Below are 22,882 nucleotides of genomic sequence, written 5' to 3' on the forward strand. Positions count from 1 at the left end.
ACGAACCACGTTCTGGAAAAACAGAGGGACCAACTCAGAGGAGGAAGGCAACTTAGGCAAGGGTACAAGATGAACCATTTTAGAAAAGCGGTCACACACAACCCAGATGACAGACATTTTTTGAGAGACAGGGAGATCCGAAATAAAGTCCATGGAAATGTGCGTCCAAGGCCTCTTCGGGATAGGCAAAGGTGACAACAATCCACTGGCTCGAGAACAGCAAGGCTTAGCCCGAGCACAAACCTCACAAGACTGCACAAAAGAACGCACATCCCTCGACAAGGAAGGCCACCAAAAAGACCTGGCCACCAAGTCTCTAGTACCAAATATTCCAGGATGACCTGCCAACGCAGAAGAATGGACCTCGGAGATGACTCTACTGGTCGAACTATCCGGAACAAACAGTCTCTCAGGCGGACAACGATCAGGTTTACCCGCCTGAAACTCCTGCAAAGCACGTCGCAAGTCTGGGAAGACGGCCGACAAAATCACCCCATCCCTAAGGATACCAGTGGGCTCAGAATTTCCAGGGGAGTCAGGCACAAAACTCCTAGAAAAAGCATCCGCCTTCACATTCTTTGAACCTGGCAGGTATGAAACCACAAAATTGAAACGAGAGAAAAACAGTGACCAATGAGCCTGTCTAGGATTCAAACGCCTGGCAGACTCAAGGTAAATCAGATTTTTGTGATCAGTCAAGACCACCACACGATGTCTAGCACCCTCCAGCCAATGACGCCACTCCTCAAATGCCCACTTCTTGGCCAAAAGCTCCCGATTACCAACATCATAATTCCGCTCAGCGGGCGAAAATTTTCTAGAAAAGAACGCACATGGCTTCATCACCGAGCAATCGGAGCTTCTCTGTGACAAAACCGCCCCCGCTCCAATCTCGGAAGCATCAACCTCAACTTGGAAAGGAAGCGAAACATCAGGCTGACGCAACACAGGAGCAGAAGAAAACCGGCATTTAAGTTCCTGAAAGGCCTCCACAGCCGCAGGAGACCAATCAGCAACATCAGCACCCTTCTTAGTCAAATCCGTCAAAGGCTTAACAACACTAGAAAAATTAGTTATAAAACGACGATAGAAATTAGCAAAGCCTAAGAACTTCTGCAGACTCTTAAGAGATGCAGGCTGCGTCCAGGCACAAATAGCCCGAACCTTGACGGGATCCATCTCAATAGTAGAAGGGGAAAAAATATACCCCAAGAAAGAAATCTTCTGGACTCCAAAGAGACACTTTGAGCCCTTTACAAACAAGGAACTAGCCCGCAGGACCTGAAACACCTTCCTGACCTGCTGAACATGAGACTCCCAGTCATCAGAAAAAAACAAAATATCATCCAAATACACAATCATAAATTTATCCAGATATTCACGGAAAATATCGTGCATAAAGGACTGGAAGACTGAAGGAGCATTAGAAAGTCCGAAAGGCATTACCAAATACTCAAAATGGCCCTCAGGCGTATTAAATGCGGTTTTCCACTCATCACCTTGCTTTATTCGTATAAGATTATACGCACCCCGAAGATCAATCTTAGTGAACCATTTAGCCCCCTTAATGCGAGCAAACAAATCAGTTAACAAAGGCAAAGGATACTGATATTTTACGGTAATCTTATTCAAAAGACGATAATCTATACAAGGCCTCAAGGACCCATCTTTTTTGGCCACGAAAAAAAAACCTGCTCCCAAAGGGGACGAAGATGGACGGATATGTCCCTTTTCCAAGGACTCCTTAACATAATCCCGCATAGCAGTATGCTCTGGCACTGACAGATTGAACAAACGACCTTTAGGAAATTTACTACCAGGAATTAAATCTATAGCACAATCGCAATCCCTGTGAGGAGGAAGCGAACTGAGCTTAGGCTCCTCAAAAACATCCCGATAATCAGACAAAAATACAGGAACCTCAGAAGGAGTAGATGAAGCGATAGAAATCGGAGGTGCATCATCATGAACCCCCTGACATCCCCAGCTTAACACAGACATTGTTTTCCAGTCAAGGACTGGATTATGAGTTTGTAACCATGGCAGACCAAGTACTAGAACATCATGTAAATTATACAATACCAGGAAGCGAATCACCTCCTGATGAACGGGAGTCATACGCATGGTCACTTGTGTCCAGTACTGAGGTTTATTCATAGCTAAAGGTGTAGAGTCAATTCCCTTCAAAGGAATAGGGACTTCCAGAGGCTCAAGACTAAACCCACATCGCTTGGCAAATGACCAATCCATAAGACTCAGGGCAGCGCCTGAATCTACATAGGCATTGACGGAAATGGATGATAATGAGCACATCAGAGTCACAGACAGAATGAACTTAGACTGTAACGTACTAATGGCAACAGACTTATCAACCTTTTTTGTGCGTTTAGAGCATGCTGATATAACATGAGCTGAATCACCACAATAAAAGCACAACCCATTTTTCCGCCTATAGTTTTGCCGTTCACTTCTAGACTGAACTCTATCACATTGCATTGTCTCAAGTGCCTGTTCAGAAGACACCGCCAAATGGTGCACAGGTTTGCGCTCCCGTAAACGCCGATCAATCTGAATAGCCATAGTCATAGACTCATTCAGACCCGTAGGCGCAGGGAACCCCACCATAACATCTTTAATGGTCTCAGAAAGGCCATCTCTGAACTTTGCAGCCAGGGCGCACTCATTCCACTGAGTAAGCACTGACCATTTCCAAAATTTTTGACAATATATTTTTGCTTCATCTTGCCCCTGAGAGAGAGCTAATAAAGCTTTTTCAGCCTGAATCTCCTGGTTAGGTTCCTCATAGAGCAAACCCAATGCCAGAAAAAACGCATCCACATTAAGCAACGCAGGATCCCCTGGTGTCAATGCAAATGCCCAATTTTGAGGGTCACCCCGCAGGAAAGATATAATAATCTTAACCTGCTGAGCAGGGTCTCCAGAAGAGCGAGATTTCAAAGAAAGGAACAGCTTGCAATTGTTCCTAAAATTCAGAAAACTAGATCTATCTCCAGCAAAGAACTCTGGAATAGGAATTCTAGGTTCAGACATAGGAGCATGTACAACAAAATCTTGTATATTTTGAACCTTAGCAGCAAGATTATTCAAGCTGGAAGCTAAACTCTGGACGTCCATGATAAACAGCTAAGGTCAGAGCCATTCAAGGATTAAGAGGAGGAGAAAAAAAAAAAATCAGCCAGGCTGCAATTAAGGCTAGGCAGCAACCTCAGAGGAGAGAGAAAAAAAAAAAAAAAACTTCCTCAGACTACTTTTCCTCCTACTTCAGCCCAAACATTTTGGCCGGCTATACTGTCATGATTCCAATGGCAGGGAATCACAAAAGGACAAGCACCAACGAGCTCTAGGGTGATGGAACCTGAGCTGACCGCGACCCTAAACCTGAACACACAAATAACAATAGCCGGGGAACGTGCCTACGTTGATCCTAGACGTCTCGCACCAGCCGAAGATCTAACTTCCCCTATTAGAAGAACACAGACCTCTCTTGCCTCCAGAGAAATACCCCACAGAAATAGCAGCCCCCCACATATAATGACGGTGAAATGAGAGGAAGGCACATACACAGTATGAAAACAGATTCAGCAAAATGAGGCCCGCTAAAACTAGATAGCAGAGGATACAAAAGTAAACTACGCGGTCAGCAAAAAACCCTTCAAAAACCCATCCTGTAATTACTTGAACTCATGTTCCAACTCATGGAACATGAGGAGCAATTACAGCCCACTAAAGCAACCAGCAGCAAAGAGCCAATTATATGCAAGCTGGACAAGACAAAAATAAAGCAAAACGTGGAACAAGAAAATCAAAACTTAGCTTGTCCTGAAGATTACTGAAGCCAGAAGCTGAGGTAACAAAACACTCCGATAACCTTTATAGCCGGCGGGGAAATGACAAGAAAGCCCGGTTAAATAGGAAACTCCCAAATCCTAATAGAACAGGTGGACACCAGAGACAGCAGAACACAAATCACCCAGTACCATCAGTAACCACCAGAGGGAGCCCAAAAACAGAACTCACAACACAGCACATGACAGAACGGGGGTGCAGGATGGAAGCAGCACATGACAGAACAGGGGCGCAGGATGGGAGCAGCACATGACAGGACGGGGGCGTAGGATGGGTGCAGCACATGTCAGAATGGAGGCGCAGGATGGGTGCAGCACTGTCAGAATGGGGGCGCAGGATGGGAGCAGCACATGTCAGAATGGGGGCGCAGGATGGGTGCCGCACATGACAGGATGGGGGCACAGGATGGAGCAGCACATGACAGGATGGGGACGCAGGATGGAGCAGCACATACCAGGATGGAGACCATATACCAATATAAATGCTCGCCACCCGGGTGTAGAACGGGTTCAATAACTAATTATATATAATATAGAAATATACTTCACTTTTTTTGAAACTGTAATAGTATTATTTAACCTCTAGATGCCAGCTGAGTACTTTAGAACCTTTAGGCCGGGGTCAGACTATCAGTATTTGGTCAGTATTTTACATCAGTATTTGTAGCCAAAACCAGGAGTGGAACAATTAGAGGAAAATTCTAATAGAAACACATCACCACTTCTGCATTTATCACTCAATACTGGTTTTGGCTACAAATACTGATGTAAAATACTGATAGTGTGACCCCGACCTTAAATGCATGAGAGCTTGTTACATAGTTATTAAGGTTGAAGGAAGACTATAAGTCCATCTAGTTCAACCCATAGCCTAACCTAACATGCCCTAACATGTTGATCCAGAGAAAGGCAAAAAAAAACCATGTGGCAAAGAGTAAGCTCCACATTGGGGAAAAAAATCCCTTCCCGTCTCCACATACGGCAATCAGACTAGTTCCCTGGATCAACGCCCTATCAAGGAATCTAGTGTATATACCCTGTAACATTATACTTTTCCAGAAAGGTATCCAGTCCCCTCTTAAATTTAAGTAATGAATCACTCATTACAACATCATACGGCAGAGAGCTCCATAGTCTCACTGCTCTTACAGTAAAGAATCCGCGTCTGTTATTATGCTTAAACCTTTTTTCCTCCAAACGCAGAGGATGCCCCCTTGTCCCTGTTTCAGGTCTATGATTAAAAAGATCATCAGAAAGGTCTTTGTACTGTCCCCTCATATATTTATACATTAAAATAAGATCACCCCTTAGGGTACCATCACACAGTGCAATTTTGATCGCTACGACGGCACGATTCGTGACGCTCCAGCATCGTAACAATATCGCTCCAGCGTCGTAGACTGCTGTCACACTTTGCAATGTACGACGCTGGAGCGATAATTTCATGACGTATGTGCGATGTAGAAGCCGTTGGTTACTATGCGCACATCGTATACGATATATGTTACACCATGCGATCATGCCGCCACAGCGGGACACTAGACGACGAAAGAAAGTTTCAAACGATCTGCTACGACGTACGATTCTCAGCAGGGTCCCTGATCGCAGGAGCGTGTCAGACACTGCGATCTCGTAACTATATCGCTCGAACGTCACGAATCGTGCCGTCGTAGCGATCAAAATTGCACTGTGTGACGGTACTTCGTTTTTCCAAACTAAATAGCCCCAAGTGTAATAACCTATCTTGGTATTGCAGACCCCCCAGTCATCTAATAACCTTGGTCGCTCTTCTCTGCACCTGCTCTAGCTCAGCTATGTCTTTTTTATACACCGGAGACCAGAACTGTGCACAGTATTCTAAGTGTGGTCGAACTAGTGACTTGTATAGAGGTAAAGTTATGTTCTCCTCATGAGCATCTATGCCTCTTTTAATGCATCCCATTATTTTATTTGCCTTTGTAGCAGCTGCCTGACACTGGCCACTGAATACGAGTTTGTCATCCACCCATACACCCAGGTCTTTTTCATTGACGGTTTTGCCCAGAGTTTTAGAATTAAGCACATAGTTATACATCTTATTACTTCTACCCAAGTGCATGATCTTACATTTATCCCTATTAAAGCTCATTTGCCATTTATCAGCCCAAGCTTCTAGTTTACATAAATCATCCTGTAATATAAAAAGTATGATTTTTAGTAATATCACAGTATGATTTGTTCCACAATTGTTTTTTGAGTTTATTATTTACTATGTTCATTATATCCTAAAATTGACCAGTCAGTATGATTTTCCACGTCAATACAACTACACAGATAGATTTTTTATTTAACTGGTAAAAAAATGGAGAAATGGAGAAAAAATGTTTTCTTGCGTAACCATTTTCTGAGACCCATAACATTTTAATTATTTACATTTATATTGATACTATTTTGGGGTAGTTGCGATATTTTGATTGCCTATTATAGCATTTTATTGCAGTTGTGCGGTTGCCAAAAAACGTAATTATGGCAGATTTTTTTTTTTAAATGCCATTTGTCTTATCTTAGGCTATGTGCACACGTTGCAGATTTACTGCGGATACGCAGCAGTTTTTTCCATGCAGAAACGCTGCAGATCCGCAATTGATTTACAGTACAATGTAGATCAATGAGAAAAAAAAATGCTGTGCACACTTTGCGGAAAATCCACTGCGGAAACGCTGCGGTTTAAAAGAAGTCGCATGTCACTTCTTTTTTGTGAATCTGCAGCGTTTTTGTATCCATTCCATTATAGAAAACCGCAAGGGTAAAAAACGCAGCAAATCTGAAAAAAAAAAAACGCAGAAAAAATGCACATAAATTGCTGCAGAACCGCACAAAAAAACCCGACAAATCCGCAGGTGCGTTTTCTGCCAGGAGAGGCAAAATCCGCACCAGAAATTCCTAAGACTAATCCGCAACGTGTGCACATAGCCTAAAAGAAGGAGCATGTCACTTCTTTTTTGCGGATCTGCAGCGTTTTTGTACCCATTCCAATATAGAAATCCGCAGGGGTAAAAATGCATGAAATCGGCACAAAATCCTCAGTAATTCCGCATAAAAAAACGCATCAAATCCGCACCTGCGATGCAGAATCCGCACAAAAAATTCCAGAAGCAAATACGCAATGTGAGCACATACCCTTATACTTTGATAAATCGGACATTTAGGGAATGCAGTGATAACAATTTTTTTTATTTTTTTATTGTTTTATTGTTTTATTTTCAGTGGGGCAAAAGGAGGGTGATTTGAACTTTTTGTTTTTTTATATATTTTTCACATTTTTAGAAACTTTTATTTTACTTTTCACTGTATTTAATAGTCCCCTTAAGGGACTAAAAGCTGCTATCTCCTGATCACTTGTGCTATACAGAGCAGTGCTTCATTACTGCTAGGCAGAGCAGAAATTACAATCTCCTATGAACTGGCATGTGGGTCATCAAGAAACCTCCAGCTGTTATGACATCACTTGAATGGCGTGCTGATGGACAAAAGGAATGATGCCCTCTTGGCCCACAAGTGTTAGGACGGGATCACACACAGCGAGATACGGCCGAGTCTCGCGGATTAAAACCAAGCTCTGGCATCGGCACTCCAGAGCAGAGCGTGCGGCCGCACAGCAATACATGGAGCCGCACGCTCCGCTCTGGAGTGCCGGTGCCAGAGCTTGTTTTTAACTTGCGAGACTCGGCCGTATCTCGCTGTAGTGTGACTCGGGCCTTAAAGAGATATTCCTATCTAAAAGATCCTATCTCGATATGTAGTAGGTGTAATAATAATATTAGCAAATACCTCAAATTTGAAATGTAGTCTAGTTTTTCTGATTTGCTGTGTCTCTTTCCCCATCTACGGGTATTGCAGGACCTTAGATATCCATACTTACGACCATTGGCAACTAGCTAACCAACTTATTGGTCATAACCATGGATACCTAGGTCCTGCAATGCCTGTACATGAGGAAATGGTTGCACTCAATTGTCTTAAAGGGAAACTGTCACCCCCTCAGGCATTTTTAACTAAAAGAGCCACCTTGTGCAGCACTAATGCTGCATTATGTCAAGGTGGCTCTTTTAGTTGGGGTCCCTTCCAATGCTGAAATATTTGTTTTCATAATTTGCCCCTCATACCTGTAGTCTGTCCGGGGGAGCAAGTCTTTTCCCCCCGAACACAAACGCCTCCCAGCCATCCCTCGGCCGCTCCGTGCGCCAGGCGCCGCCTCCTCTGCAGTCATTATCGTCCCCAGCGCCTGACGAAGGAACAGTGCGTCCGAAACGCGCGTCGGGGTGCCCCAGACTGCCCTGGCTTCCCATAGTGGTGTATGTGGGAAATGTGTGTAAATGGGTTAGTAACTGGCTTAGTGATAGAAAGCAGAGGGTGGTTATTAAAGGTATAGTCTCTAACTGGGTCGCTGTGACCAGTGGGGTACCGCAGGGGTCAGTATTGGGACCTGTTCTCTTCAACATATTCATTAATGATCTGGTAGAAGGTTTACACAGTAAAATATCGATATTTGCAGATGATACAAAACTATGTAAAGCAGTTAATACAAGAGAAGATAGTATTCTGCTACAGATGGATCTGGATAAGTTGGAAACTTGGGCTGAAAGGTGGCATTTGAGGTTTAACAATGATAAATGTAAGGTTATACACATGGGAAGAGGGAATCAATATCACCATTACACACTGAACGGGAAACCACTGGGTAAATCTGACAGGGAGAAGGACTTGGGGATCCTAGTTAATGATAAACTTACCTGGAGCAGCCAGTGCCAGGCAGCAGCTGCCAAGGCAAACAGGATCATGGGGTGCATTAAAAGAGGTCTGGATACACATGATGAGAGCATTATACTGCCTCTGTACAAATCCCTAGTTAGACCGCACATGGAGTACTGTGTCCAGTTTTGGGCACCGGTGCTCAGGAAGGATATAATGGAACTAGAGAGAGTACAAAGGAGGGCAACAAAATTAATAAAGGGGATGGGAGAACTACAATACCCAGATAGATTAGCGAAATTAGGATTATTTAGTCTAGAAAAAAGACGACTGAGGGGCGATCTAATAACCATGTATAAGTATATAAGGGGACAATACAAATATCTCGCTGAGGATCTGTTTATACCAAGGAAGGTGACGGGCACAAGGGGGCATTCTTTGCGTCTGGAGGAGAGAAGGTTTTTCCACCAACATAGAAGAGGATTCTTTACTGTTGGGGCAGTGAGAATCTGGAATTGCTTGCCTGAGGAGGTGGTGATGGCGAACTCAGTCGAGGGGTTCAAGAGAGGCCTGGATGTCTTCCTGGAGCAGAACAATATTGTATCATACAATTATTAGGTTCTGTAGAAGGACGTAGATCTGGGTATTTATTATGATGGAATATAGGCTGAACTGGATGGACAAATGTCTTTTTTCGGCCTTACTAACTATGTTACTATGTTACTATGTTACTATGTACAAATTGATTGAAGTGTATCCTTATATTACCTACCTTCCTTGCACTTGCACTATTTTTGCTGCACTTTAGCTCTCTATGCAATACATTGCACCCATATTCGTCACTTTATATACACATTGCGGCACTTTTTTACATAAACTCCCTATTTTAAATTTTTTTTTTTTTTTTTTTTGAGATTTCTTATAGTTATATTTTTTATATATTGTTTCTAGTCTTTTTAGTGTGCTAAAACAGTGACTAATAAGCTATACCAGCCAGTCAGATATGGGTGTCATGATATGTACTTTTGCCCTGTCCTGTATTTGAATAATATGCCATTTGATGTATGTAACTGTTCTCTGGTTTCTATTAGCTGTAATTTATGTATTTTCTTGGCTGGGAGTTCACCTGTAACAATGTCTCCTTCCCCCAATACTTGCAGCCCTAAGCTCTAATGTAATTAAGCTTTGTCAACATCACTAGTGGAGGAATAGCCATTCTTCCTCACAGCAGGTGGCTAGTCAAATGTACATATTACATAGACTGCCTGGAGCCCACCAGTCTAGAATCTTCTGGTGGACCCAACCATTGAATAGAAGGTGTAACCCCTACCCCCTTCATGGGCGGATCCCAGGAGCTCAGACAATCCACTCTTATTTTGAGATCTGATGTGAGTTGATCCTTGAAGGAGAAGGAGTGGGGATTCTTAGCTGAGGCAAGACCCCATGTCCAGCTGTGACTGCGGAAGTGAATGTGGCGAGACTTGAGCTGAGGACATATCTCGTCGCTCGTGGGATTGTTTTGGGATCCCTTGGACTCGTGTGGACTATTGCTTTGTTAGCTGGCACAAGGATTATCGGGAGGTTCCCCCGAATCTGTTTCGTTGAACTAATTGTGGACTCTGTTGATCTACCTGCATGTGTTGTTCCAGCGTTCTTGATAATAAATCTGTTGAATCATCCCTCGGCCTGTTGTCCCTTCTTGCTCTGCCGTACACCCCATCACAAACTGGTGGCAAGCAGTGAGATCTGAGCAGAAGGAATGGAGGACAACGGCCCATCAACATCGAGAACCAGCACCACAGAGTACAAGAACTGGAGTTTGGGGAGCCTACAATCAAAGGCCCGGGAAGTAGGAGTCCGTTTTAAAGGACTCTCCAAGGAGCAGCTTATTGAGGCTTTGGAAGGAGTTCGCCTGCAAGATGACGCTGAGGAAGGATCCTCACAGCAAATGGAGGAAAGAAGGCAGCCGGAGGTAAATACCCAAAAAAATCAGTGGGTTGTGTGGTACGAGGAGGAGTTGGCATTGCTGGGAGAAGAGGCCACCATAGACTATAAGAAAGAGGCCATTCACCGAGCTCAGGAGAGGGAGAGGGAGGCCATTCACAGAGCCGAGAGGGAGAGGGAGGCCATTCACAGAGCCGAGGACAGAGCTCAGGAGATGGCATTGCTGGAGAGGCAGATCGCTTTGGAAGCAGCTAGAAGCTCCAGACAGACTCTAACCCCAGCACCCTCCATGAGGGAACTCCCCAGAGTGTCCCGCAAAGACTTCAAGCCCTTTAATGAGGCTGCAGGCGACATTGAGGGCTTCTTGCAGGACTTTGAGCATCAGTGTCGATTAATGGAAGTCCCGGAAAGGGACCGAGTCCGACATCTGGTGGGGCTCTTAGAGGGTGGAGCTGCCGCAGCCTATAGAGCTATGGACCCTCAGGGGAACTGTGAGTATGCGGAGATTAAACGGACTATTCTAGAACATTATGCTGTTACCCCAGACACTTACTGGACTCAGTTCCGTACTTTAGCCTGTGATGAGGAAGTGTCTTTCAAGATGTATGCCCACAGACTCAAACAGATATGTCATCGCTGGCTGGAGGCAGATGAGGCCTTAACCTGGGAGACCTTCCTCCAGGTTATCCTAAAAGAGCAGTTTTACTTCAAATGCCCTGCTGAGATCCGGGAATGGGTGCGTGAGAGGAGACCAGCCACTGTGGAGGAAGCTGCAGCTCTAGCTGATGAGGCTCTCACCATCAAGCCTCAGTGGAGGGTTCTGTTGGAGGATGGAGAAAGGCCTACCAGCTCCACAACACCGGTGGCCCCCTGTTCTTCTGTCCCCATTGTTCCCCGTTCCTCTAAGCCACCACCTCATGCTGATACCCGTGTAAATGTGCCTCCAGTTGCTTCTACTGCGTTTTCTGGAATACGACGAGGAGAGGAAGTAGCAGAGCGCAAGTGTTATGGTTGTGGGCATCTGGGGCATCTGCAGGCCTCATGCCCAGCCAGCTCATGGAGAAGTCGTCCTCAAACCCCTACAGCACCTTCAGGTGGAAGCCGGCCTCCAGGTTCCCTTACCCCTCGCCTAAGAGGACGCCTTGGATGGAGTGAGACCCAGCAGAGATGTTATCGATGTGGACAGCCGGGGCATCTGCAAGCCTCCTGCCCAGCTGTTCAAATGAGGATTAATCCTGTACCCAGTCGCATTATTAATTATGTACACCCAAGTGCCATGGAGGACGACGTGTCACCACTACGTGAGGACTGGCCTAGTGCCTCACCCACCCATCTTGCACCACTAGGAGTTTATGGTGCGCGACCCGCAGCTATGACGACTTCTGCTCATCGAGGTAAGCACTTGCAGGAGGTCGTGCTGGATGGACAGAGACTTATTGGATTTTGTGACTCAGGGGCTTTCCTCACACTGGCTGATCCCCGAGTGGTTCGGCCTGAGGCAATCCATCGAGGACCTGGGATTGTCATTGAACTGGCTGGTGGACAATGGAGGACTATTCCCACAGCCACTGTGGATCTGAACTTTGGTTTTGGGGTCAGGCGATGTGTGGTTGGGGTGATGGGTGGTCTGCCTGCAGATGTTCTCCTGGGCAATGATGTGGGAGAGCTACGATGCCAATTCGTGGCTGCATGAAGCCACATGTAAGTTACGCTCTGCCTGTGTGTACTTAACCAGCGACCTGTAGAGGTCCCTGGTACATACACAAATTGGGAGGGGAAGGGATTGTCATGATATGTACTTTTGCCCTGTCCTGTATTTGAATAATATGCCATTTGATGTATGTAACTTTTCTCTGGTTTCTATTAGCTGTAATTTATGTATTTTCTTGGCTGGGAGTTCACCTGCAACAATGTCTCCTTTCCCCAATACTTGCAGCCCTAAGCTCTAATGTAATTAAGCTTTGTCAACATCACTAGTGGAGGAATAGCCATTCTTCCTCACAGCAGGTGGCTAGTCAAATGTACATATTACATAGACTGCCTGGAGCCCACCAGTCTAGAATCTTCTGATGGACCCAACCATTGAATAGAAGGTGTAACCCCTACCCCCTTCATGGGCGGATCCCAGGAGCTCAGACAATCCATTCTTATTTTGAGATCTGATGTGAGTTGATCCTTGAAGGAGAAGGAGTGGGGATTCTTAGATGAGGTAAGACCCCATGTCCATCTGTGACTGCGGAAGCGAATGGGGCGAGACTTTAGCTGAGGACATATCTCGTCGCTCGTGGGATTGTTTTGGGATCCCTTGGACTCGTGTGGACTATTGCTTTGTTAGCTGGCACAAGGATTATCGGGAGGTGCCCCCGAATCTGTTTCGTTGGACTAATTGTGGACTCTGTTGATCTACCTGCATGTGTTGTTCCAGCGTTCTTGATAATAAATCTGTTGAATCATCCCTCGGCCTGTTGTCCCTTCTTGCTCTGCCGTACACCCCGTCACAATGGGCACGTAGTAATAATTCATATACATATATATTGGAATTATTGATTTTATTATGTATTTGTATTTTTATTTATGGTATTCAATAAAATAATATTTTATTCAAATATATTTCCTGTCATGATTAATTTCTGGATTTTTTTACCATGTGGAGAGCATGATTTTTTGATTTTTTAATCTTTTGTAGTGTCTCACTACATCACTAGCACACTGGGTGTTTTCTGGGTTCCTTCCAATAATACATTTGTATATAAATTCTATAGTTTTTTTTATTACTATTTTATTACTGGTACCCAGACTACAGTGGTGTGTTTTATTAATTCACATTGCCAAAAGTAACAATACCTGGTTTAAAAACAAGAGTATCACTGTGCTTGATTGACCAGCAAACTTGTCTGACCTTAACCCCATAGAGAATCTATGGGTTATTGTCAAGAGGAAGATGAGAAACACCAGAGCCAACAATGCAGATGAGCTGAAGGCTGCTAACAAAGCAAACTGGGCTTCCATAACACCTCAGCAGTGCCCAAGGCTGATCGCCTCCATGCCATGCCACATTGATGCAGTAATTGATGCAAAAGGAGCCCTGGCCTAGTATTGAGTGCATTAACTGAACATACATTTCAGTAGGCCAACATTTTGGATGTTAAAATCTTTTTTTTTCAAGCTGGTGTTATAAAGTATTCTAATTTACTGAGATAATGACTTTTGGGTTTTCATTGACTGAAAGTCATAATCATCAACATTAATAGAAATAAACACTTGAAATATATCACTCTATTTGTAATGACACTAATATACGAGTTTCACTTTTTTGTATTGAAGAACTGAATGTGGATATGGCAAACATTTTAAGATGTCTGGCAGTAGTTAAATTGACCCAATAACATGTAACTGTGACCTAAGCTGATGTAACCCTATGTGTTCCTCAACTTTCTTATAGGCATATTCCAGATGCTGAGGGCGTTCTTTCAGTGAGTACACATTTTATTTTTAAATGTATTTGTTTATGTAGGTTTAACATATCTTTCTATGTATAATTTAAATTATTTCTTTTTAGCAGTTTTCATTTTGTTCCATTTGAAGGCAAATATTCAGTTAAACACTCAATCTATTTTTTTTTTGCTTGTATACTACAGAACAGGCTTTATTAAATAATCTTATTATTCCCCGTGCCTTTAATGCTAAGATTACTAGTAAAATCCATCTTCAGAGAGGTAACGGTGAAGATGGAGTATTAGGTCACTGAGTGAACAAGTACAGTGATTTCCATGAACGTAACTAGAGTCTTATGGACTCTGTAAAATTTGGACCGGGCCCACACCAGCATATTTGTCAGCTGTATGGGTCCCTGTAATAATGTTCCAATTCTGTAATAATGATCCCCATCCTGTAGTAATATCATCCGTACTGTAATAATGGTCCCCATCCTGTTAATGTCCCTGCCTCAATTCCATCATGCAATAATGTTAAATGTTCTCTGCACCATCCTTTAATAATGTCTCCCATCCTGGGCCCCATCCTATAATAATATGCCCCATTCTGGCCCCCATACTCTAATAATGTCCTCTGTTCTGACAACCAACCTTTGATAATGTTCCCCGACCTGGCACCTATCCTGTAATAATGTCCCCACATCCTGGCACCTATACTGTGATAATGTCACCCTTTTTGTAATAATTTTCCCCATCCTTTAATAATGTCTTTCGTATTGAACCCTTCCAGTAATAATGTCCCACATCCTGTAATAGTCCTTCATCCTAGCCCTATCCTGTATTTTCATCCTTTGCTATAATAATGTCCCCCATCCTGGCCCCTTTCTGTAAAATTGTCCCCTGTCCTAGGCTCTTTATTTAATAATATCACCCATCCTGGCCCCTTCCTGTAGGAATGTGTTCCATACTTGCCCGATTTTTTTTAGCACTATCCTCTGTCCGGTCCCATCCTGTAGCAATGTCCTACATGCTGGCTTCTTCTTGTGATAATGTCCCCATCTCGGTCGCAACTTTCAGGAATGTCCCATGTACTTGCCTCATCGTGTAGCAATGTCTCCCATCCTGGCCCCATCCTATAGCAATGTCTAGCATACTGTCCTCATCATGTAATAATGTCCCATGTATTAGCCTTTTCCTGTAATAACGTCCCCCTCCATAGGCCCTTTAGTTAATAATATCTTCCATCCTGGCCACTTCCTGTAATAATATCCCCATTCTGGCGCTTTCATCAAACACATTTTAAAAAATAAATGCTTAGTTTTGCCAATCCCTCAGCAAAAATTGTCTTTTTCCTCCTTTATAGCTGACGTTGGGGGAGATTGAGAGCAACCAGAGTCGTTGCTGGGATTTTACTTTAGGGGGGTTTGAAACTTCTGAGTGGGCTTCTAACAAGGTAACCTTGATTACAAGTGGGTGACATACCCTAATAGTGGATGTTGGAGAGCCTCAGCAGATGACTGCACTGTTGCTGAAAATAATCTTTATACAAAGACCAATATTGATATTACCGCCATCTGGTCAGTGGTAAATACCAGTCCTACAGAACATATAAGAGATCACTGCACAGTTACAGATGGTGACTTACCGCTGACGTTCTTTCTGATGGAATCGTTCACTTTTCACGTCTGTTCCATCTGACCCAGACCGACACAACTTCTTCCATCCAGGACTCAGCTGCAGAAATTACAACAGACACATTTCACTTTTCATATTTTCAGCAATGTCCCCATCTATTACCAACCTGCACAAACTCCTCATCCTGCTGATACCACAATACTGAGCCACTGCTGCCGTATGTGACCCTATTACTGCACCTTCTGTGTGCCTATAGATCAGAGATCTCAAACTTGGCTGGTTATATAGGCCTCATATAGAAAACATTTTAATTTGGGGGACTGCATTCTTTGAAAGGCAAAATGAAATTTTTAGTGATACCATTTTCTTTTCTATACACATTTTTTGCCATGTTTATTTTATTTTTCAGAGCTTGGGTCATTATGGATGTGCTGATAACAAATGTGCACTCATATTGTAGTTATGTCCCTATCCAGGTCCCCATATTGTAGTTATATCCTCATCCGGGTTCTCATATTACAGTCATGTCCCCATATTGTAGTTATGTCCCAGTCCAGTTCATCATATTGTGTGTATATATATATATATATATATATATATATATATATATATATATATATATTATATATATATATATATATATATATATATATATATATTATATATATATCCCCATCCAGGGTCTCATAGTGTAGTCATGTCCCCATATCCAAGTCTCCATATTGTAGTTATGTCCCCATCCAGGTTCCAATATTAGACATATGTTCCCATATTCAGGTCCCCATATTACAAATATGTACCCATCCAGGTCCCCATATTGTAGTTATATCCCCATCCAGGGTCTCATATTGTAGTCATGTCCTCATATCCATATCCCCATATCCAGGTCCCCATATTGTAGTTATGTCCTCTTACAGGTCCCCATATTTTAGTTATGTCCTCATCCAGGTCCCCAGATTCTAGATATGTCTCCGTTTAGGTCCCCATATTGTAGTTATGTCCCCATCCAGGTTCTTATATTGTAGTCATGTCCCCATATTTTAGTTATGTAACCATCCAAGTTCTCATATTGCAGTTATGTCCATATCCAGATCAACATATAGTAGTTATGCTGCCATCCAGGTCCCCATATTGTAGTTATGTCCCCATATAGGTTCTCATAGTGTATTCATGTCCCTATATACAGGTCCCCATATTGTAGTTATGTCCTCATCCAAGGACCTGTATTGTAGTAATGTCCCCATGCAGGTCCTCATACTGTAGTTATATCCCATCTAGGACTCACTGTGTATTCATGTCCCCATGCCCACTTCCCCATGTCCCCATATTGTAGTTATGTGCCCACCCACGTTCCCAAATTGTAGTTATATTCCCATCCAGGTTTTCATATTGTAGTCATGTCCCCATATCTAGGTCCCCATATTGTAGTTATGTCCCAATTCAGGTCCCTATATTATAGGTTTGTCCCCATCCAGGTCCCCATATAGTAGTTATATCCCCATCCAGGTTCTCATATTATAGTTATGTCCCCATCCAGGTTCTCATACTGTAGTCTTGTCCCCATATCCAGGTCTCCTCCCAATATCCAGGTCCCCATATTATAGTTATGTCCCCATCCAGGTACCCGTATTGTAGATATGTCCTCTTATTTAGATGTGTCCTCTATTGTGCCATTCTTCATATTATGAAAAAACACTCCGGGATCGCCTTTGCTGGGGTCAAAGGTCACGTGGTTTGTGCATTGAATTTCTGAGGCGTACAGCAGGTTTCCAAGTAGGCTGACCTCAGGTCAGATTTATTAAAGTGAAAGCAACACAGAAAAACAAAACATAAAAATAAATCCTAGCCTGTCCGGCACTAACTAAACAAACACGTTGCTAACTTAACAACTGGGGGGCTTTTCCCACCCAGCTAACATCACACAATCCTTGAGCAGAGCTCTCACTCACGTTTGTCTCACACAGACAGGCAATCTGTGTGCCCCAGGCAGACGCTGGAAACCCCCAGCTGGTCATCTTTTATTCCTGCAATCATTAACCCATTAGCACCCTGAAGATACTGAGTGGCCTAATTCACATAGGACAAACACCTGGGCGAGATATACCTGCCTCCAACTACCACACCAGCATGAGTCTTACATATCCCTCCCCCCCTTGCTCAGACCACTCCGGTCGAGCAAGAACACTCTTGAAACAGTGCACTCGGGATAGGGCATCGGCGTTCCCAATCTGCACCCCAGGTCGGTGCTCCACTGTAAAAGAGTAAGCCTGCAGGGCAAGGAACCACCGGGTTAACCGACTATTACGGTCTTTGTGGAGGTGCATCCACTTGAGAGGGGCATGGTCTGTGACCAGCCTAAACTTCCTACCGGCCAGGTAATACTTGAGGGAGTCAAGAGCCCATTTAATGGCTAGGCACTCTTTTTCAACCACCGCATACCTCTGCTCATGTACATTCAGTTTCCGACTGAGATAGAGGACCGGGTGTTCGACTCCGTCCCTCACCTGGGAAAGTACAGCTCCGACACCAGTATCAGAGGCATCAGTTTGTACCACAAACTCGCTGCGGAAATCAGGAGTCACTAGTACGGGCTGAGAGCACAAAGCCCATTTCAGGCTGTGGAAGGTCTCTTCAGCAGCTGAGGTCCATTTTACCATGACGGAACCCTTCCCCTTGGTAAGATCCGTCAAGGGAGTAGCCATGGCTGCAAAATTGGGTATGAACCGGCGACAATAGCCGGCAATCCCCAGGAAAGCCTGTACTTGTTTTTTGTTCACTGGTTGTGGCCAGCCCTGAATTGCCTGTATTTTGTCGATCTGGGGTTTAACCACTCCTCGGCCAATCACGTAGCCCAAGTATCGGGCTTCTTCAAGCCCGATGTGACATTTCTTGGGGTTTGCCGTTAAACCTGCATCTCGCAGGTCATCAATCACCGCTTGTACCTTCTGGAGATGAGTTTCCCAGTCCATGCTGTAAATTACGATGTCATCCAGGTAGGCAGAAGCGTACTGTCTGTGAGGCCTCAAGGCTCGATCCATCAATCTCTGGAACGTTGCGGGAGCTCCGTGAAGTCCAAACGGCATATAGACATACTGGAACAGACCTTCCGGTGTAGCAAATGCCGTCTTCTCTCTGGCCGCCTCGGCCAGAGGAATCTGCCAGTACCCCTTTGTTAAATCCAAGGTCGTAATGTATCGGGCTTTACCAAGCCGGTCGATCAACTCATCGACCCGGGGCATAGGGTACGCATCAAATTTAGAAACTGCATTCAGTTTCCTAAAGTCATTACAAAACCGGATGGAGCCATCCAGTTTGGGTATCAACACAATTGGACTGGACCAGGCGCTGTGCGACTCCTCAATGACTCCTAAGTCCAACATTGCCATCACTTCCTGGGAGACAGCTTCACGGCGGGCTTCCGGAATCTGGTAGGGCTTCACATGAACAGTTACGCCAGGCTCTGTGACAATCTCATGTTTCACCAACTTAGTCCGGCCAGGTTTTTCGGAGAAAAACTGTCAGTTCTGTAACAAAAATTGCTTAACCTCAGATTTTTGTCGTTGTGAGAGAGTCTCGGCAACCTGCACCTCCGGTACAGTAGGTGAACAAACCGGACGGGGCAGATCCGCCATTAGGGCAGAGCGGTCTTTCCAGGATTTTATCAGATTCACATGATAAATCTGTTCCGGTTTTCTCTTACCTGGCTGGTACACTTTATAGTTCACTTCACCAACTCTTTCTCGGACCTCAAATGGGCCCGGCCATTTCGCCAGGAATTTACTATCCACCGTATGGATTAGGACCAACACCCTATCGCCGGGTGCAAATGTACGGACCTTAGCGCCTCTATCATAACTTTGCCTCTGGGCTCCCTGGGCCTGTAACATATGGTCCCTAACAATGGGCATGACAGCGGCAATACGATCCTGCATTTGTGTTACATGGTCGATCACCGTTTTAAAGGGAGTGACTTGACCTTCCCAGGTTTCTTTTGCGACGTCCAGCAGTCCCCGGGGACGACGGGCGTACAACAGTTCGAAAGGCGAAAACCCTGTGGAAGACTGGGGAACTTCCCTAATGGCAAACAGCAAATAGGGTAACAAGTAATCCCAGTTCTTCCCATCTTTGTCTATCGCCTTCCGGAGCATCTGTTTTAAGGTTTTGTTGAAGCGCTCAACCAGGCCATCTGTTTGAGGGTGATAGACAGACATACGCAACGGGTCTATTTGTAAGAGCCTGCAGAGCTCCTTCATTACCCTCGACATAAAGAGAGTCCCCTGGTCGGTGAGTATCTGTTTTGGAATTCCCACCCGACTAAACACTTGTACCAATTCCTTGGCGATCGTCTTGGTAGCTGTGTTATGCAAAGGGACGGCTTCCGGGTAACGAGTGGCATAGTCCACGATGATGAGGATATGTTGGTGCCCACGTGCGAATCGGGGAAGGGGCCCAACCAAATCCATCCCAATTCTCTCAAAAGGGACCCCGATGATAGGAAGGGGTACCAAAGGGCTACGGAACTGAGATTTAGGGGCCGCGATTTGACACTCTGGACAGGACTCACAATAGTTACGCACATCATAATGTATTCCAGGCCACACAAAACAATGCAATATCCTTTCTGTGGTTTTCTGTACCCCCAGATGTCCCCCCATTATATGTCCGTGGGCCAAATCCAGTACCTTCCACCGATAAGGTTTGGGTACCACTAACCGTTGCACTGTGTCTTCCCCTTTTTTTTCTACCTGGTAGAGCAAATTATTTTCAAGAACCATATACGGGTACGCTAGTCTAGTGTCAGGTTCTACGGGTACCCCATCTATCATTTTTACATTTTTCCTAGCCGGAGTCAGGGTAGGATCTTTCATTTGCTCGCTGGGGAAGTCATCCACCTGGACTCCCAAATCTGGCAGGCAGGGTGCCGGATGGCTGTCTGCCTCCGCCTCTCGCTGAGGTTCCTCAGTTTCCTCTGTTTCCCCCGCCATGACGGAGAAGGGGTACTGAAGGTTAGATTCACTAACCTCCCCAGCAACATCTTCCTGTGGGGTCTCCTCTAGGGACTCGGGACCTCCAGATGGCATGGGAGAAGATTCACGGGTACAGCTATGCCTCGACGTCATCTTCTGCAGTCAGCTTTTGCCAGTATCGACTCACATGGATCCTTCTGGACTCTGCTTCCGGGTCAGCGTCAGGCATGCTCACCAGGCGCTGCGCCACCTGTTGGAGAAGTTGGCGGTCTGCAACCGTCATGTCCACTAACTCCTTCAGCTGTGCGGCCATCAAGCGATTAGCTTCGTGCTGTGCGGCAGTGGCCTGCTGCTGTACGGCAGTGGACTGTACTAAGGCTTTCACCACGTCTTCCATGCTGTCGCCTGTGCCACGGTATGCCCGCGTTCTCCACCACAATGTGACAAAACACTCCGGGATCGCCTTTGCTGGGGTCAAAGGTCACGTGGTTCGTGCATTGAATTTCTGAGGCGTACAGCAGGTTTCCAAGTAGGCTAACCTCAGGTCAGATTTATTAAAGTGAAAGCAACACAGAAAAACAAAACATAAAAATAAATCCTAGCCTGTCCGGCACTAACTAAACAAACACGTTGCTAACTTAACAACTGGGGGGCTTCTCCCACCCAGGTAACATCACACAATTCTTGAGCAGAGCTCTCACTCACGTTTGTCTCACACAGACAGGCAATCTGTGTGCCCCAGGCAGACGCTGGAAACCCCCAGCTGGTCATCTTTTATTCCTGCAATCATTAACCCATTAGCACCCTGAAGATACTGAGTGGCCTAATTCACATAGGACAAACACCTGGGCGAGATATACCTGCCTCCAACTACCACACCAGCATGAGTCTTACAATATACACATAAAAAAGAAAAAAAAGAAGATTCTTCTCATCTGTCCTTTGTTCCTTCCGCATCCTTACTCTACATGTGGCTGCTGGCACTGTAGACCCCTTGACGATTGTGGCCCAATACAGGAGCCGCCCACAGCAGCACTTTGTTTCAATTGAATGTGTGCCTTTGGATGCAAATTCAATTGAAATGTATTGCCCCATAGAGACTTTGTGACTAATACAAGCTGCCGGCCAATCAGAGGCCAGCAGCTGACATCTGCATGCCGGTGCATGACAGTGATATCATATGCTGCTGCACCGGCACGCCTTTGTCAGATGTTGGCCTCTGATTGGCAGGCGGCTGGCACAGGTATTGCTGTGTAGAGTCTCTGCTTGGCTATACATTTCAATTGAATGTGCATCGAAGGACACATATTCAGCTGAAATTAAACTCTGCTGTTGGCGGCCCCCTGAACCGGGCAGGAATCGTCAAGGGGTCTACAGTGACTGCGGGACGCTTGAAACAGTCTCAGGGGCCGCATGTGGCCCACAGGCCGCGTGTTTGAGACCCCTGCTTTAGATGGTAAAACAACCCTCTAGAATGTAGCAATGACCTGAGAAAGTGTCCTAGAACACAGTGCCCACATATTGCCCCCTATAAAGTAATAATTTCCTCTGTGTGCCCCTTTGACAGTCACAGTAACCAGAGTTCCCCTATAACCATAAGTGTCCACTTTACATTTAATAATATCCGGAGTCTCTCCCCTGTACAGCTTTCCTATACACAATTTAATGCCCTCTTATATGCAGTACTAGATTGTGGCCCGAGTCTAACGCATCGGGTATTCTAGAATATGCATGTCCCCGTAGTATATGGACAATGATGATTCCAGAATTCGCGGCAGACTGTGCCCGTCGCTGTTTGGTCGAGGCAACCTTTATGACATCATCGTCGCCATGGCAACCATTATGACATCATCGTCGCTGTGCCCGTTGCTGATTGGTCGAGGCCTGGCGGCCTCGACCAATCAGACTCGGGATGTCTACGTCCTTTATGACATCATCGTCGCTGTGCCCATTGCTGATTGGTCGAGGCCGCGCGGCCTCGACCAATCAGAGAGCCGGGATTTCCAGGACAGACAGAAAGACAGACAGACAGACAGACAGACGGAAAAACTTTTAGGCAATTATATATATAGATAATGCCCCCTCACAGTATAAATCCACCCACACAGTATACCAACCCCTTAGTAGACCCCTAACTGTTTGATGGCTCCAACACTGTATGATAACCCCTTCACTATAATCCCTACACTGTATGATGGCCCACCAGATAGGCTCCATATAGTATAATGTACCAGATAGTCCTCTATATAGTAAAATGCACCCCCCCATAGGCAGACTCTATATGGTATAATGCACTCCCCATAGG

At 45.0% G+C, this 22,882-nt stretch overlaps 1 protein-coding gene across 1 annotated transcript in view; it reads left to right on the top strand.

Moving 5' to 3' along the window:
- The window catches only part of LOC138674460 (lymphocyte cytosolic protein 2-like), a 652,779-nt gene that overhangs the window by 599,402 nt on the left and 30,495 nt on the right, over positions 1-22,882 (top strand). The window contains exon 13 of the mRNA XM_069762300.1: positions 13,984-14,014. Coding sequence (XP_069618401.1) covers positions 13,984-14,014 — 31 coding nt within the window. The remainder of the gene's footprint in view (positions 1-13,983; positions 14,015-22,882) is intronic.

This window comes from Ranitomeya imitator, chromosome 4, assembly GCF_032444005.1.
Source record: "Ranitomeya imitator isolate aRanImi1 chromosome 4, aRanImi1.pri, whole genome shotgun sequence".
NCBI lineage: Eukaryota > Metazoa > Chordata > Amphibia > Anura > Dendrobatidae > Ranitomeya > Ranitomeya imitator.